Source organism: Paramisgurnus dabryanus, chromosome 11 (genome assembly GCF_030506205.2).
Source record: "Paramisgurnus dabryanus chromosome 11, PD_genome_1.1, whole genome shotgun sequence".
Classification (NCBI taxonomy): Eukaryota; Metazoa; Chordata; class Actinopteri; order Cypriniformes; family Cobitidae; genus Paramisgurnus; species Paramisgurnus dabryanus.
In genome coordinates, this window is record NC_133347.1 from 21,076,569 (window position 1) to 21,095,768 (window position 19,200).

At 37.5% G+C, this 19,200-nt stretch overlaps 2 protein-coding genes across 4 annotated transcripts in view; one reads left to right on the plus strand and one right to left on the minus strand.

The window, feature by feature from the left end:
* LOC135729599 (uncharacterized) overlaps positions 1-18,937 on the plus strand; it is a 53,445-nt gene extending 34,508 nt beyond the window's left edge. For 2 of the 3 annotated variants that reach the window (XM_065247384.2, XM_065247383.2), the window contains 7 exons: positions 8,957-9,072; positions 13,381-13,534; positions 13,669-13,840; positions 13,990-14,129; positions 14,594-14,727; positions 14,946-15,035; positions 17,399-18,937. In XM_065247384.2, the coding sequence (XP_065103456.1) occupies positions 8,957-9,072; positions 13,381-13,534; positions 13,669-13,840; positions 13,990-14,129; positions 14,594-14,727; positions 14,946-15,027 (798 nt within the window). In that variant the 3' untranslated portion in view covers positions 15,028-15,035; positions 17,399-18,937. The remainder of the gene's footprint in view (positions 1-8,956; positions 9,073-13,380; positions 13,535-13,668; positions 13,841-13,989; positions 14,130-14,593; positions 14,728-14,945; positions 15,036-17,398) is intronic. The other variant, XM_065247385.2, reaches the window with a different exon arrangement.
* Positions 1-19,200, minus strand: part of LOC135729597 (calsenilin-like) — a 189,460-nt gene that overhangs the window by 127,499 nt on the left and 42,761 nt on the right. The window lies entirely within an intron of this gene.

The following is a 19,200-nucleotide window of genomic DNA, read 5'->3' on the forward strand; positions in this document are numbered from 1 at the left end:
ATGCTTCAGATAAGAGTGTTCTTATCCACACTATTTGCCTTTAAATAAAATAGTGTTATTTCTGCGGCCTACACCCTTACATTGTCAATGTGGCCCTCTAGGCAACTGTAACTAATGTTACCTCACTCCCTATAAGTGTGTGTGTGTCTTTGGCAGGAACCGAACAAAATTTGCTTTCCATGGACTAGCCAACCAGGCCGTTCAAGGTGTGTCCTCCTGTGAAAATGCTTTGGTGTTAATATCAAGCTTAGTTTATGAGACTTAACCTGACATAAACCTGAATTGTCTACGTAACCAAAACCCAATGCACTTTTAGCCAACCACACCCATTTGATGACATTTTAAGAAAGGATATATGCAAAGATGTGCAAAACTTCACACAAATACTCTGCTGATGCAATGTTTGCACTCATAGCTGATGCAAATGAATTTGTGCTGAAGCTTTAGGTTAATAAGGCACCAGCTGTTTGTGGCATTCCTCTATCGGCTTTCCTTGTCAAGTGCTTAGCATCAACAGCATAATTTCAGCTCGTGTTTTGGATTTATTCACATTCAAAACCTGCTGCACTTTTAGGGGGCATGCACACCAAAGCTTTTACACCCGCGGCAGGCGAAAGTTTTTAATTGTTTCCAATGGAAGCACAAGGTTTTTTTCTGCGCTTAAACGCTCAGCGTTTTTTCAGCGCTGAACGTTGAAAGTTGAAAAATATCAGTTGTGACAAATATCACAAAGACCAACCGGCGCATCGTACAACGACAAAGCAGCTTTGGTGTGCACACCCCCAACTTTGGACAGAAATGAGAGGAAAATCCTAAAACTTATTTATTAGTTGATTTTTAAGTCCTTTAAAAATATCCATTCTTCTGGCAAATCTATGGTACCGTTTTATGCAGTCTACTTTAGATAGGTTCCTGTCATCTTTTTGAATGTATTAATCAATAGTGATGACTTATGTTTAGTTACTATAGTTGTGTCGTAGAATCAATAAGTTAGTCTAGCAGTCATTATTTTAAAGCTGTCTGAGCCATTGTACTCCTTTGTTTTTGACCTGTGTGCCGCACCGATATCTTTCACAGACAGACTCCATTGCTGTTTCTTTGTCCAATCCACTTTGTGCTTATGACTAGTGGTCTTTTTTTAAAGCTGGTGGCAGGACTGATATCTACATAGCGAGCAGGTCTGCACAGTACTGCATTAAAACTTCCCAGTTAAATTCAGAGTGCTATTTGACTTACAGTGGGTAAAAAAGTCGTGAAAAGTTACTTTTTTAGTAAATTTATTCCTAAAGGTGCTATTGACATGAGATTTCACCAGATGTTGGTAACAACCCATGCAATTATCACATGCAAAAGTATTGGACCCCTGAAGCAAAGGAGGTGCAAACGGCATGGAAAGCCAAGACAGTCAGAAATAAACAGCAATCTTGGCCCTTGTCAAGGCAAATAATATTAGCTGGTTCAGTCCCAACTGATGGCCTATTATAAAATAGTGTCTCAATGCTTAAATGATTGCAACATTATTACAATTTTGAATCCACGGTTATATCCTTGTCGATATGTACTTAATGCAATTTAATACAGCAAATGAGATAAACTCAGAGATGTTGAAATGGAAAACGGTAATTCTTTATGCCAATTACGAAACTGATTTAATTAATTTGTCTGGACGATAAATCAGTATTTCATTAACTGTTATAAAGTAATTGTGAGTGTGTGACGGTCAGTTTGAGTAGATGTGTCAGATATGTATGGATCATTGAGGTGTGTGTTTCACTGTTTTCTGTTGTCTGTTACTTTTCCTGTCAGGAAAGGCAGAGCTGATGAATGACATCCTGTGCTGTGTTGTCTAATGCAAACAACCTCTACACACACTCTCCTTTTATACTTAGTCACACTCACAAACACTGTCATTATCTTAATGCTCAGGTTAATGCTCATCAATTTAAAAGAATAGTTCACCACCTAAATATAAAAATCTTTAACAATTTACTCACCCCCATACCATCCCAGATGTAGACCTATATGTATTACTTTCTTCAGTTGAACACAAACATTTCATCTTAAAATGCTTTCATGTTATCTTCTCATAGGGGTCAACATGGTGAAGCTCCAGAAAGCACATTAGTCTATTATATGTGTGTTGCATTTAGATAATTAACACCAGAAAAAATCAGAATCTATTAGTAGGGATGCCCCGATACTAGGACTGTCACTTTTGAGAAAAATCACATTCGAACGGATTTCGAATATCATGCAATGTATCTGAATATATTCGAATATCTAGGCGCCCCCCCCACGCGCATCAAAAACCCACCGTAATGGAGATTCAATCACAAAATTATTAACAGTGACAGTCATAAACAGGGTTGTCTGGATTACTTTTTTACTTAATGTTTGAAACAGCAGGTTATCAACTTATGAATAACAAACTTATAAACTGAAAAAAATGATTCAGAACAGTTACAAACAATAACGTGACAACTTAAATAGCAGCAGGAGTATATAGGCAGACGCAAACGGAATTCGCGCTCGCAGATTTCGGCAGAAAACTCAGCGGATTTAATGCCCGTCATTGACAAGCATATAACCCGCGCTTGAGCGTGTTTGTGACCATAACTGTAATTGACAACAAGCACACATACAAAGCCTATCCCGCGCATTTGTGAGCCGTCATTCACAAGTACATTAACCCTGCGTGTGCTGTTTGCTTGCCCGTTTTCAATGATAGAGAGTACAAACCCTTTGATACTTGAGATGAAATTAAACTTACCGCTTTAAGCAGATCTCACTTGTCGTCAATGTTACGCGCAACAGTCAGCACATGATCATTTCAAATCTGTTTAAAAGACAAATGCTGTTGTTGTTTAATATAAAGTTTACATTGCGTTGTAAAAATTATGAAATTATCTTCATACATGCTAATTTCATAAGCGAACGTATTAACACAAGCTTTTTATTCTGCTATAATATTTAACACTATAAACAATATGTCATTTTATATACAAACTATAATTCTATCTTGACATGCACATGAGGTTAATTTTGGTCCCATTTGATTCCCTCTCTTGCGCACAGTTGCCGTCGTCGGTCTCACTCTCAGCATCCTTCCTATTACGAGGTGTTACTGTAAAAAATGCGCTACACATGGCATTTAAAAAACCGGATGGTTTATTTATACTTCGAATACGGATATTTCACGTCATGTTGGAATGCATATTCGAATATCGAATAAAAAGTGACAGCCCTAACCGATACCACTTTTTTGGAATACGAGTACGAGTACTTGCATTTCAGTACTTGCCGATACTGAGTATTTAATAAAAACATGATTTTAATTTACAGGTAACAGCTTATTCATATAATGTAACAAAAAAACAAGGGACTAGTTTTCCAGTTTGTTGTAAACTCTGCTTATTTGGACAACACAAGAGGCATTAACCCCTTACACGCCGCTCAAACATAAACATTTCTCAGACCGTGGTATCGATTACAGGACTTTTAACGAGTACGAGTACACTCTTACACTCTGAGGCTATTTTGGGGATTTCTGTCTGGATTTGGCCTACCCAATTTCAAAAGCTTCTCATACCCACAAGCAGAGGTGCACATTCAAAAGTTTGGTATCATTTTCCAGGAAACCCTTTGAAATTACATAAAACACTGTCAAAAGTGCTCAACATGGTTGTATGTGTTGTCAGTCCTCTAATAAACACAAAAATAAATAGGCGCTTTTTGATGTTTTTTTTCTAAAGTCTGTATTTAAAACTGTATAACTCTGGCCCTGAGTGGGAACGAAACCTGCAGACAGTGTTGTTTGATTCCAGCAATTGGCAGCTTACAGAGGAAAAATTTTTCTCTATCATAATAAATGCAAAAGTTATTTTACTCCAACTGATGGGAGGAATAATACCCTTTTTGTATAAAATTTTTGCCTAAAAACATTTGAAGTGCTCCCATAACCACATACAGTGGAATAAATGCAATATCTTTATATCATTTTGCAGAAAACCCTTTAAAGTTACATAAAAAGCTGCTGTTTGTGACAAATAATATTATTTATGTTGTTTTTCATATGATAAAACACCAAATTTTCCTTTTTATGTTGTAAATACTGTCTTTGATAGTGTATAACTCTGTTTCTGGGTGCTCTAGCAGACTGCAGACAGTTCTGGTTGTTACCAGCAGCAGACAGTAAACACCCAAAAAAGAATGAACTCTTTAGCATGTCGCATTCAAAAGATATTCTCATTTTACTAAAGGGTGTGAAAATACATTTTTCATATATTATGCACACAACCAAAGAAAATGCTGTGAATGGACTCATTTTTTAGAGAAGGACCTAAAATAAAAGATGGTGTATCATTTGTGGCTATATGTGCTATCTGAGGCAGTCCACACTCAAGTTTCACATATGTTTACAAAAGACCATTTTTTACCTTATTATTCATTCAACGATTGTTGGATATGTGTTAATAATAGAGCAAAAATTATGATGTATCCTTATTCCTGAGAATGAGAGCTTTCATTTGATATAAGACTTGCCCATGTGTGTTATACTTAAAAAATATGAAATATGTGAATATTAAATCATATAATAAATTGTCGGGGGGGTGATAGTGTAAATTAAGTGTAAATAACTTTCTTACAGTAAAACATATCTCAAAGTGATGCATATCTGAAGAAAGTAGAGACTCTAAGCTTTCAAACAGTATCTCATATGTGGTACTGGGTCCATGACAGACCATTACAAATTTAAGGAATATTTTATATTAAGTCAAAATAAGATAATTCCACAGAGTCAAACAAGTTAGAAAATGTGGTATCGAGGCCGATACCCGATACCAGTTTTGGGGTATCTCGATTCAATTACATTTTCAATTCTAGATTCGAATCTCAATTTTTAATTTTTTTTGAAAGAACAGGTTGGTATGCTGTTTTAGACTAGACTTTTATAAAATCTAATATCTGACCTTGAACCCGGAGATGCCCTGCCATGTTAATCGTGCTGCCAGTGGAAAAATATGGTACACGCACATACCTGATAAAATGAAATGCTGAAAAAGCACTGCCGTAAACAACACAAGAAGTGCGCATCAGAATCAGGTTCACTGTGTTTTCAAAACCTGGCTGGCTTGAGCACAGACACAGGGATGCTTAAGTGTGTTCGAGTGAATGGTAAGTCCTTATTACTTACTTTATGGTTAGGCATGGATATTAGACTCAATCAGGACATATCAAGCAATCTCTAACAAAGCAATAGTGACACGTAGTACTAAAGTGTTTTTTCCGCATAAAATTGCTGTGCCGTTCTTTCCGAATCCAATTTGAATGAATAGCATTGCTTTTTAATTGCAGTCTCTCTGCAAATCCAGTGTGTTTTACCCACATGACTTGGAACTTCTTTATAAAAAAAAACTTCAATGACGCATTCCTAATATTAGATTGCGAGGGAAGGTTATGCAGTGACACTGTTTTTCCACAACAATATTCGACGACCTGTTTGTTGGATAAACTATCCAGTTTGGCGAACCAGTAGGCGGGGCTTCCATAGTAGATGTTAAGTGGAGGCGGTGTTTAAATGATCGACTACGTCACAGGTAGGCACATTCCAGAACCTTGGGTTTTTCTGGGCTTGGTGTCCATAACAGTTGGCCGTAACAATAACAAGGACGTTTTCAGTTCTGAAACGTACAGGATGTTTGTTCAAATACCATGACCTCATAAATATAACAAAAGCTCAAGTTAAAATTGATTCCTTGATTCACCGCTCCTTTAACACGCGCCTCATAGTGAAGGAGTAGAGGCTTTCCATCGAGTGTACATTGGTTGCGGTGCATCATGTATTGAATAAGTGCACTCGATAATGTCCACTATAATTTCGGACAACACTACAAATGGCTATTCCCCTCAATAGTACACTCTAAAAACAAATGGTGCTATATAGCACCAAAAGTGGTTCTTTGCTCGTAATCATAGAAGAACCGTTTTTAGTGCCATATAGCACCGGTGAAGCACCAGTGAAGAACCATATAGGGGCCATATAGCACCACTATAGCACCACATATGGTTCTACATAGCACTATGTGGTTCTACATAGGTGCTTCACAGGTGCTTCACCGGTGCTATATGGCACTAAAAATGGTTCTTCTATGATTACGAGCAAAGAACCACTTTTGGTGCTATATAGCACCGTTTGTTTATTTAAGTGGGTAGGAAGCAATTTGGAATAAAACTATTGTTTTGCTTTAGAAGTCCCACTAGAGTCATTTAGATTACTTTAATGTTGTATGTATGTGCTTTTCGGAACTTTGCCATGTTGAGTTCCAGATAAGAATTTTGTGTTTAACCGAAAAAAGGAAGTCATATATAATGGCCTGAGGGTGAGTAAACAACAATTTTCATATTTGAATGAACTATTTCTTCAAACAGACACGCTTTGTTTCAAAACTGACTTGCTGCCTAAGTAAGCTGCTTACAAACATAGCATTATGGTCATTATTGACAGATTTGGACTGCTCTGCATAGACAGCATCTCGCTGCTCCACACAAATAGTGCTCTGCATGGCAGACTTGATTCACAGTTAAGTTTAATGTTAGCATGTTGCTAAACTAACCGTGTTGTACTCCAGTAAGCATAAATGTGCATAGCACACACCAATATTTGGTAAAAGAGATAGTTTTTAATTTTTTATTACACTGACTATATTTCAATAGGTTGTTATTTTTTAGAGCTGAATGAAAAAAATAATTTCATAATAAAAGGTACAAGAAGGTACACAAGTTGTCACTGGGTCAGTACCTTTTCAAAAAGTGCACTTTTGTACATAAAAGGTGCATATTAGTACCGTAGGGATACATACCTCAAAATGGTACATATTCATTTTTCAAATTGAGGGGGGCTGGGGTGGTCCCGGACCTGTGCTTCGCTGCCACAAAGCGATACTGCCCATTAATTGTCCCAATTTCACAATATACTAATCCAAAAAATTCTATCTGAAATAAATGTAAGTGCACCTCACAATGTTTTCTGGAGGAACTGACAGATATTTAGATTCATAGAGCAGCTATGGTCCGATTCAAGGTTTTACATTTCCTTTGGTGTGTAAGTGTGTTTTAGTACATGTTGACAATATGCAAAAGGTACATACCTTAAAGTAAACGATGACGCCAGTTATTGTCTCCAATGTAAATCTCTTTTCTTGGACTACAACAAACACACGGATTGTAGGCAACAGTTTACTTCCTGGGCTTGTTGAAGTGGACAAGACCGACATTATCATAATTCCCCTCGCTTTATCTCACAGCCTGTAAGTTAACTCCTGTTAGCATTTTTTAAGTGTGCAAATCTTTCAAACATGGTAAGGAGCGTCACATTTCCGGCTGACATCAGAGGTATTCAGGCCAATAAATATGTACAGATTAGCTGGCCAATCAGGGACACAGAGCTCTTCAAGTCAATGAGTTTTGTGCAAAATCAGTGCGTTTCAGGAAGACAGGATATCTGGAGCTACAAAAATTGTATGGCATGTGGAAAATAATGTGTTTTTTAACCATAAACCACGTGAACACATTGAATAAACCAAATACACAAAATAACGGGCCTTCAGTGATTAAAACGCTGATCCAGGACCAACAAAAATTTAAGATCACATCTTACTTTGTGAAATCACAGTGACCGTATAATGACAGGGGGCTTGGTCCAGTGGGTGGGGCTTAGCTAGGGGACCGCTATAATCTTTGACATAATTCGACCAATGCACATATTATATTAGGACCTTTAAAAAAAATAATGTCCCGGTGACAACTTTTGTACCTGATGGAGTGCATAGTCCATCATCTTCAATTTAGCATTGTAGTGAATTCTGGGATTGGTTAACTACAAAGGACACTTGTGATACTGCCTTCAAATTTGGCTAAAACAATGCATTTTATGTATCCTAGTAAGTTTTTGAACAGTCACATAGTCACAGTATGTACACTATTTTTCAAACCGAGTTTTGCATGTGATCAACGAGATGATAACTTCTTGTTTGCGTGTGTTGGATACACTGTACTCTCTGTAGTCTCCTCATTAAAAGTGGCACGGTTGAATGAACACCAGTTCTACCAGTATTTTTCTATGAGGTCATCCCAGTACTTTCACTGGACCTTGCTGTCTTTTTGCCAGTATCTTCCTGTTTGGTTTTTCCAGTCTTTCAATTTTTCACACCAACAGTTAATCACAGATTCTGCTTTACTTGCAAGTCATTTGCACATAACTTATTTCATGCCTCGTATAACAGACATTTTCCCCAACCATATCATTGGTTTAATGCTGACTCTAAATCAGTTTCAGTTGACTGGTGTTTCCAGGCCAGTTCGTTAAAATGTGGTCAGGGTTTAATGGCTCTAATGGGTTTAGTTCTGCTTTTTCTGTTCTCAATGACACACGTATGCGAGAAAAGGTTTATGCTCCCAGGGGCAGTTTGCATCTCTGTACTCAATGATTGGCTAATGTCCAGCTCTGGACACACCCAAAGGGAGTGGCTGAGAGATGACAATAATTTATGCCTTGAGTGTATTTAGTGCCACCTGGTGGTTGTGTTACAGTTCTGCATTATAAAATCACATATCTGGAATTGTAAAGATATATAAGTTGCGTTTTTATTTCAGTTGTGTATTTGTTTTAAATGATGTGACAGAAATCACTAATTTACATGGCCTGAATCTTTTTCTTTTTGTGGTAACTTTCACTTGTCATAGCTGTGGTCACTGGCTGTCAGTTCAGGGAATTTAACAAACAAAATGCATTAGCTCAGGTTATAAAGCCAGTCTTGTTGGATGCTAAACAAAAGTTGTACCATTACAACAGTGCATCTTACACATATAATGGACTGTTATGTTTTTTGTCACATCTCAAGTTATCACATCTCAGGTTATCAAATGAGATTAAATGTTTTCTTCCTCCTCTCTACAGGAACTGGTTAAGCGGAGTGTAATCGGACGCGATGAGAATAAAGACACAGACAATCTGGTGCAGGAGACAGACAGCCAGTATGGCACATGGGAGACAGGCCTTCGCACAGATGATAGGTGAATACACACACGCACACCCCTACTAAACAAATCATGAATCAACTGAGAGTCTCTGTACATTATGTTCAATAAGTTAATATGTTTAATACACCTGATAAAAACCTCCAAAAGGGGGGCCTTGTGACCAAGAATAAAATCTCAACTTAATACAAAAAAGCTAATTTCAAGACAAAACTGCATAAGATAAAAACATCATGCTTAAACTAGGTCACCTTTGTGTTATTCATTCAGAAGTGCTGTGAAGCAGCTATATTTTGCTGATCATTTAAATGCACTTGCATCATATACTGTACACTGCACCAGCAACTTCTGATACTGTTTGTAACTCTACACCAGAATCAATAGCATCTGTTGAGAGTCTCATCTTTACCCAAGCTTTTTCTTTTGTGGCTGTGACCTTACTAGATCCAAGCAGACGTATCTATTATAGACTAGACTGGGCTTGTCCGAAAGGTTTTTGTTACTGCAATTGAGATTTAATTAAAATAAGATTGAAGCTGCTGTAAGTGTATCACCAAGTGGATTGACTGTGTATTGCTACTTTACTGTGCTTTAAAATGACCTTTGGACGCCCACAGGTTGGGTTAGGCATTACTTGTAGAGCCCTGCACGGGCTTAAATCTCCAGCCCTAACCCGGCCCTGACCCGACGTGTTCAAGCCCTACCCGACCCCAGCCCGACAATGCCTGCAATTTTTTCAGCCCGAACCCGACCTGACCCGAGACCAATATAAATTACTTTTAAGCGCTCTCTTTGACGCGCGCTCTCTCTCTCTCGGACGCGTTCTCAAACATAATAAGAGGTGAAGTATAGCTTTAGCCTACAGAAATGCTTATTGCTTTAATGTAGGGAGTTATAATAGCTCATTGTTCAAAGTTCATATTTATGATCTTATAGTCCATTTGAAAAATTTTGTACGAACTGACTGTATTCTTCAGAAAGCACTAAATAACTTCCCTTCCCTTACTTGTCGCTGTTCAGTGTGCAATTAATAAATAAAAATTAGTATGACGTTAATTTTTAAAAGTGTGCGAGGTCCGTGCACGTCCTCCTCTAGCAACACAGAAATGGCAAAAAGCGCAATCGGCTAAACGAGCATTAAATATTAATATGACGTTGATTTTTTGTTTTATTAATTTATAGTCACAAAACTTATCAACAAAACATCAATTAAAATTAAGAGACAAATTATATGAAACGAAATTTATTTTAAAGTAGCAAGAAAAACTTAAATTAAACTCGGAAATAATGTCTGACCCATTACAATTCTACCTTCAAATTGACCTTTACGCCCTATATGGCGTTTAAAATTACGGTCTCTCTTTCGTATTAAGCTAACTAAATTTAAACAAAACATAAACAACATTACAACAATATTCAAACCCAAATACTCAAACATAAATATAAAACAGACATTCTCTATAAGGATACATAAAACAATCTGATATAGCGTTTATAATAGCTGGTTGGTAGATGTTTACTATTTTTGGCAAAACCTCCGTTGCAAACCTCCATTTACCTGAATAAAAATTATTTTTACTTTGAAAATGATGCGCTGTCACATTAACATGAGCTGTTCATTTACATAAGACTCCATCTATGTTCATTTACACTGCAGCACAACGTCTGAGTTCTCAAACTAAAACAGGGTCTGCAGCTTTTGCGAACGAATCCGTTTATGAGGGATGAAAGCGGTGGTGTGTAAATGAAAGGCATAAACGTAGCAAAAGTAACGTTTTAAAGGACAAACGCATTAATGTAAACATAGCCTCAGATGCGCGCTGTCTCTGCTACACACGCAAACACACACACACAATGAAGAGAGACGCTAAAATAAGCCCGACCCGAGCCCGGTCTGTAAAAAAAAAACGGCCCGAGCCCGGCCCAAATGGGCTTAGCCTGTCGGGCCCCGACGGGCTTGCAGGGCTCTAATTACTTGTACTGTTGGGAAAAACATCACCACCATGTGGCCACAGTGTGGTCTGCAGTAAATGTTTCTGAAAACTAATGATTATTCATTATTTATTTTCCCATTTGTCATCCCAAACTTGATATTTTAAAGACAAAACTTGTGGCTGTCAATCATTAACTTTCTGCATAGCAAAAATATGACTGTTGCTTGTACTTGGGGTAAAAGTTTTGTTCAGATCTTTAACCAGCTCAGGATTATATAAACAGATTAAAATGTTTCTGGACTGTTCAACCATAGACTGTTATAAAGATGGACGACGAGTCTCTGTTGATTTCCATTGTACAAAAAGTGAAGACAAAATATCTTAGAAATGGCAGTGATCATGAGGTTGACCTGCATGTATAAAGGCCCGCCCATTTTTCATTTGACCTCAATCACAAACACACAAATCAGGTCATTATACCCCTTTTTATAGCATCATAAGGGCAGTCTTATGGTTAGAGAGTCTGGCTTGTAACCCGAGAGTTGCCGGTTTGAATCTCTAGGCCGGCAGCTTGCGACTGTGGATCCCTTAAGCAAATGGATCCCTAATTGCTACCCGGGTACTGTAGGGATAGCTGCCCACTGCTCCGTGTGTGTGTGTGTGTGTGTGTGTGTGTGTGTGTGTGTGTGTGTGTGTGTGTGTGTGTGTGTGTGTTCACGACTTGCAGTGCATGTGTTCACTGCTCACTGGGATGGGTTAAATGCAGAGGTCACACACTTCACTGCACAAAATGACTTTCTTACTTAGTATTTTTGTCTTGTTTTCAGTAGAAATATCTAAATATTCTTAAATTAAGATGCTTTTTCTTGATGAGCAAAATGACCTTAGACAATTAGTCTAGTTTTTAGACAAAAATATAAAATTTAAGTGAATTTGTCCTTAAAACAAGCAAAAATATCTGCCAATGGGGTGAGAAAAAAAATCTTGAAATATGTTTTCTTTTTTCTTAAACACTTAATCAAGCCAAAAAATTTGTCTAAAAATAGACTATCTTGATTTAAAAACTTTTAGATATTTCTATTGAAAACAAGACAAAAATACTAAGTAAGAAAGTCACTGTTTGAAGTGTTAAAGTAGGGTTTCCCAAATTGGGGTTACCAGGGGAATTTCAAAATAAAAAATCAAAATAAAACACTGCATGTCATGTGACCATTACAAAACACTACAAAATATCATAAAACTATGATATCACGCTAAATGGACAGGTACGTTTTATGCCCCAATAAAAGAACATTACCATATGAAGGTCCAACAACATTTAATAATAACAATAATTATGAAAAATACTGCTGATAAAAGCTTGTGCAGGGCAAAGATTAATCGTGATAATCACGTACAAAACAAAAGTGCATTTTTGCATAATATATGTGTGTCTAATTATTATGTATATTAAAACACACACAAACACACACATATATACATTTCTGAATTGTTTTTATATATAATATATTATATATACAAATATAAATGTATGTACACATTTAAATGTTTCTTAAATATATAAAAGTGTGTGTATTTATATACATAACAATTACACACGGCAAACACTTATACATTATGCAAAAAAGTACTTTTATTTTGTATCTGATTAATTGTGACTAATCTTTGCCCAGCACTAATAAAAACTTGAAAACAGTTGAAAATACAGATGCAAATGTGCTATTAAATTATTGTGATATTAACTGGTGGTACTTCAAGTAAATAATTTAGGTCAAGGGGGTTCGGCTGACAAAAAAATTTAAAACCTCTAACTTAAACCAAACTTATTAAACGAACACAAGTTTATCAACAATATAAGAAATATTTTTTAATAATTTGTTTTTAGATTTGGCCCCATTTGTATACATGGAGAGGGTGGGGTTTATCGAAATGTTTTGGCTTTACTTTTCAGGCTGTGTGTGGAACACTGTATTCAACATGTTAATGTGTAATAGCAGTAATAATACTGGACACTTTTTAAATCTCAACAATATCACTTTTGCAACTTGTCACTTTTTGGCCTTTTTGTCTGATTGTCCATCAATTATTAGTTCATTTTTTGTAATTAGTTCATTTTTAAAACATTCTGTTTGTAGTCTGTGGAGAAGCATTAAAAGTTTTTTATTGAACAGTGTACAAATGACAACAAATTTGACTTTGAACCCTAATCTTTAAGCTTTGTCTCACAACTCGTAATCCCTTAGCAACCGCCCAGAGCACAGTAAGAGCCAGATAGCAACAGGGTAACAATTACCCACAATACCTTAGGATCCATTAAGCACAGACACATACCTCTTTAATTAAAGACTGTACAACTATAGTGCCCGAACAATATGTATTAGTATTAAACACACCTTTTTGTTCTCCTCAGCCTTACTCCAGCTACACCTTCATCTGAAGGCAACCTCACCCCATCTCCACGGAAACCCACCCCACCCCAAATATCAGAACAGAATCTTCTCATTGACACAACAGACGGCTCGTCCATTACTCCTCAAACACAGACGGAGCTCGCATTTCCAGAGGTAAGTCTTGGCAAAATAACTTTAAATTTAACATTACAAATCACACATTAATACTTGGTTCTTATACTACCAACATAATTATTAGATACAAGAGCAAACAAGCAATCTTCATATGCCTCTCTCTGTCTGTGTAGACACCTACAACACTATTAGACAATAGTGCGCAACGTGCAAAAGCCCAGTTGAGGAGTAAGAGCACTCGCAGAGCCCCGCCCTCTCGAGCCGCCCGTCACAGCGCCCTTTTATCACAAGTACCTGAAGGGACTGGAGTTGGAGCTGATGAATGGCGCTTCAGAGACACAACAGGTATCAAACACATCCTAACAGCATTTCCTACAGCTTTTTTATAGCAGAAATTGACTCGTAACTCAAATGTAATTGTCTCTAATCTGTAGTGTAAGTGAAGTCAATATAATGCCCCACACTCACTCCAGTCTCTCTCTGCCTGTCTAAAGAGCACAAGACCGATTCCTCTAAGCAGGAGGACTCCGACTCCGAGGAGCAGGCCAAGGGAATAGAGGTCCGCACTTCATCCATCTCTTCCCAGCCACAGAGAGTGGCTCTCTTCCCGGGCATGGATCCGTCTGCTCTAAAGGTGAGGGAATGATTGTGTTAAGATTCATATCTGGTTACGTTCCTTAAACATAATTATTCAGGAAAATGGGAATGCACTAGTACTGTTATTCCTATCCATTACAAGACAAAAGCTTGTCGCCTGCGTGCACTACAAGACAAACAGGTCACTTTGTTTCACTGCATACACATCAGATCACAGGCTAAATGATTATTTACATCCTCTATATAATGCAACTTGTGCACTGCAAAAGAAGAGATTTTTGGTCCTGCTTTCCCATTGCATCTCTCTCGTCCTCAGTAGTTCATTGGTTTTATATTGAGTCGCTCATGCTTGTTGGGACAGCGCACACACCTGATCTGTGGCAGGTTTTCAAACAGGTTTGAAATCTGAATAGGAGACTTGTGATGTCAGGCACATGATGCAACCTGTGGGTGTTTGATTGAGTCTGGTAACGTAACGCCGAGGACTGATTGTTGTTTCAGGCCCAGCTAAAGAAGAGAGAGTCAGACAATCAGACAGACGGTCCCTCACCCTCTCAGCTCTCACGCTCACCCAAATCTCCATTCTTGCCCCGAGCTGCTCGTGTGCTGCCTCCTGCTGGTGGAAAAGAAAATGGGTAAGTGCACACATGCCAAGAGAACAAAGACCCCCCTTCACATCTGGATAACATCTAACTCGGGTGATATGATCACAAGTGGTAAATGCAGATGATAATGGGATCCAGAATGTTTTGCGATCATGTCTGAAGGCAGGGGGAACATGTTGATTTTGTCTGCAATTTAGCACTGTGCTTGTTTTGCCTCTAAATCTTTTTTCTTCTACATCGCCCTTCAGAGAAGAGTCCTCACCTCAGTGGCTGAAGGAACTAAAGACAAAAAAACGTTTCAGTCAGTATGAAAACGATAATACAGCCTGAACAGGCAGGTAAAGTGTCTCATGTTTGTTGCCATTATTACATATTAAAACGTATATTGGTTACACTTTACAATAAGGATGTTCAAGTTAAAGGGACACTCCACTTTTTTTGAATATGGTCTCATTTTCCAGCTCCCCTAGAGTTAAACGTTTTATTTTTACCGTTTTGGAATCCATTCAGCTGATCTCTGGGTAACTGGCATAATATTTAAGGACTTTGCTGATATATAATGGCTGCAGCAGGCGTAGTGTTATTATGCAGTGCTCGAAAATAGTCCCCTGCTATTGAAAGTAACAAGGAGACTATTTTCGGGCAGTGCGTAATATCATTGCCCCTCCTGCAGCCATGTTACGGCAGAAAGTCCTTGATTATTACGTCAGAATGAGAGTATAGTTCATAGCCATATCTGCCTAGAAAATCGCAACTTTTAATTTTCCAACAGTCTTGGTACACATTGTAACTACAGAAGAGTCAAGTTTTAAATATGAAAAAATATAGAAACTCTTTGGTTATTTTTTAGGTGCGATGCTAAATGGTCTAACCAGATTCAATTAATTATGCTAAGCTATGCTAAAAGTGCTAGCGCCCGACCTGGAGATCAGCTGAATGGATTCCAAAACGGTAAAAATCAAATGTTTACCTCTAGGGGAGCTGGAAAATAAGCATATTTTCAAAAAAAGTGGAGTGTCCCTTTAACATTAGTTACTGCAGTAGCTAATACGAACTGACAATGAACAATAATTCTACAGCATTTGTTTATTTTAGTTCATGTTAACATTTACATTTTTAAAATTTTAAGTTATATCTGTTAACATTAGTTATTAGAGGGATCTCTTTACAGAAATGCAATATAATATACATAACTATATTAATAGTGGTGTATAAAGACCCCACAAAATGAACTGTATTGTTTTTATTGGCTTAGAATAAGCCGTTTTATCTACATACACCGTGGGTCCCCTTACATGGAAGTCGGTGCCATGTTTCTACAGTAGCCCTAAACGGACAAAACGCTTTTATAGAGCGTTTTGTCACTGCATTGTCTCAGACGACAACATGTTTGTCCTGTGGTGGCTACCGTAGCTTTACTTTGCATTTAGAAAGGGAGGGGTGAGCTGTGGACTAAAGGGCGATTTATAGTCGTGCGTAGGTCCTACGGCGTAGCTACGGCGTAGGCTATCCGTAGCCTGTGCGTAGCTCTGCGTAGCCTGACGCGCACCACACAAAATTTCTAACAGCGTGTCGGCTCTACGCGGACCGTAAGCGCTGTGATTGGTCCACCAGAACCCCTCCCGTCAGGTAAAAAAACTGCGTCATAGGTATTTCCGTTTGAGACGGTGAAAACAAAGATGAGCCAAGTTGAGGAGTGATTTAACTCAAACTGAAACATAAGTCGCTGTTTATTTACTTCCATCATTGCTGGTCTTCTCAAATTATACACAACAAGTTGCGATTTCTTCTTCGTTTGTGTGTTAACTTGCTTAGCTTCATCTTCTGTGACGACTTCTGCTGCTACTGTGGTTACACGCGTGATTACTGCCAACCAGCGGTTTCGCGTGTGTTTGCACGTCGACGTGGACGGCGACGCACAAGTATAAATGAAAACCGACGCGGAACCTACGCCGTCGCTGCTACGCCGTAGGACCTACGCACGACTATAAATCGACCTTTAGTCATTAATCGCAATTCACAATCTTACCGCTAGAGGCCGCTAAAAATCTACACAGTGGACCTTTAAAGGGGACATTTCACAATACTTTTTTTAAAGATGTAAAAAAAATCTTTTGTTTCCCAGAGTACATATGTAAAGTTTTAGCTCAAAACATCGTATATAGATAATTTATTAGAACATTTAAAAATCGCCACTTTGTAGGTATGAGCAAAAAAGTGCAGTTTTTGGGTGTGTCCTTTTAAATGCAAATGAGCTGATCTTTGCACTAAATGGCAGTGCAGTAGTTGGATAGTGCAGATTAAGGGGCAGTATTATCCCATTCTGACATCACAAGGGGAGCCAAATTTCAATTACCTATTTTTTCAAAAGGTTGCAGAGAGTGATTTACCAAAACTAAGTTACTGGATTGATCTTTTTCACATTTTTTACGTTGACCGAAGCACTGGGGACCCAATTATAGCACTTAAACATGAAAAAGTCAGATTTTTATGCTATGTCTACTGTAATGTGCAATGAAATAACATGAACAATTGTATTGCATTGACTAACATTAACAAAGATGTATTGCTGATTGTTAGTTCATGTAAGTTAAGGCCTTAAATAATGCAAACAAATACCTTATTGTAAAGTGTTAGCCATAAAATGTTTCTCATAATGTACTAACTCAAGCTGTGTATGTGTTGTTCTTCAACATCCCAGGATGCCTTAAAACTGCAGTATCTGTAGCTGTAATTCATGACAGAAGCCTTAACATTTGACGTGGAGATGACGGGAATTCTGCTGCTGCTGACTACGACATCATTTTGTTTTCGTTTGTTTTACTATCCTGTCGTGTAAATGTGCATGGTGCCTTTCTAAGAGATTTCTGGCAAAGCAGAGATCTGTGAGCGGAAGTGTGTGTATGTGTTGGAAACGTGTCTCCGTTCAGTCCTTCGTCATACAAGAGAATTATTTTTTCACGGAGCGAGAGATCACAAAGTGAGACTGATGTTTCCAGCTTGTGTTATTATTTCACCTGTGGGACCACACACGCACACACATCTACAGTAACCTGAAGTGCTTCATATAACTGGAGTATGTAGCCGTTATCAACATTATTTTTATACTAACACAGCTTTCATATTTCAAATTTTTTCTTTACTCTTTTTGTGCACTTGATGGTTATAGGTGTCAGTTGCACAAGCATCTCCATAGACATCATGATTTTCTTTCTGAACTTTAATAATCAACAAATCAATGCTGAGCTAGCTGACAAGCTGACTGTATAGAAAGTGTATTTTATAGTTACGACAATGTTAACGGTATATTTGTATTAATGAAAAGTCTTGTCGGAGGAAAATGAGTTCTTCATTTAAGAAGACGCAAAAGTGTGTGTGTATGCAAGAATAGAGGGCTTGAATCTGTTTGGTTGGGACACTGAATGCGTTTAGTATATCGTTTGTTTGCACATGTTCACTCCTAATAACCCACCGATTTTCGACTAGAAATTGGTTTTTTTTTAACAAGTAAATGTCTCACTGTCACTTCATGGATGTTTATTTTTTTTTAACATTCCATTTCTCATTTATTCCATACTAATATAAAAAAATGCAATTCAAGCGCATGTACAATCAATCATTCCCTATATTTCCATTTTTTTATTTCTATACTTGCTTTAATGATGGGCCAAAAATGAATATGAATAAATTGCAAGTCAATCTGTCCTGTAGACCAATCACCCAGTTTTAAATGTAACATAGTATGAATACAAAGGGAAATGTTTATTTGCGTGTCACACATCTTGCTTATGATTTTTATTTACTGGTAGCTTAAGCAAAGTTTGAAATGTCAACGTACTGTAAGCATTGTTCACATTACATTGCACATTTGTGGTCACTGTATTTTTGAAAAACACAGGGCCACCGTATCACTCCCACTTAAAGTAACAAGCACTTTTCACCTGTTTAAGAATATAGTACTGTTTAGTGGTCACACAAATAGTCACTTTTAGCGCATGAGTTGTCACCCGTGATGTGAATATTGTGATGTTGGTATGCTGAAGGTATGTGAGTTATGTGTTTTTGTTTGTTTGTTTTTCTTTTCTAATATCAGCTTCTTTTTTGCCTACAGTTGTTATAGTTTGTTTAATGGTAATTTGTCCTTTTTATTTTAAATTTGATTGTAAAGATGTTTATTGCACTGTCTTGTAATGCCAGTGTCCAGGACTGTAAATTCATAATAAAATTTACTATAAATTCACTTGCTTGCTTCTTTTATGGAAGAGGTGGACTTGCCAAGAAAGAAGTCGACAAATCATGTTGTTGTACTTTTATAGCTTGTATACAAGAAAAAGTAAAATAAATGCTAGAGGACTGTGGACTATATGTATTATATATTTGGGGTTGAAAGGGGTTGAATATGCAGAAAATGCTGGAAAACCAGAAAAATCCTTCAGATTCTACACAATCTTTAAAGACCATTGGACAGTTTAATGGCTCAGATCAAACAAAAGACACATGATC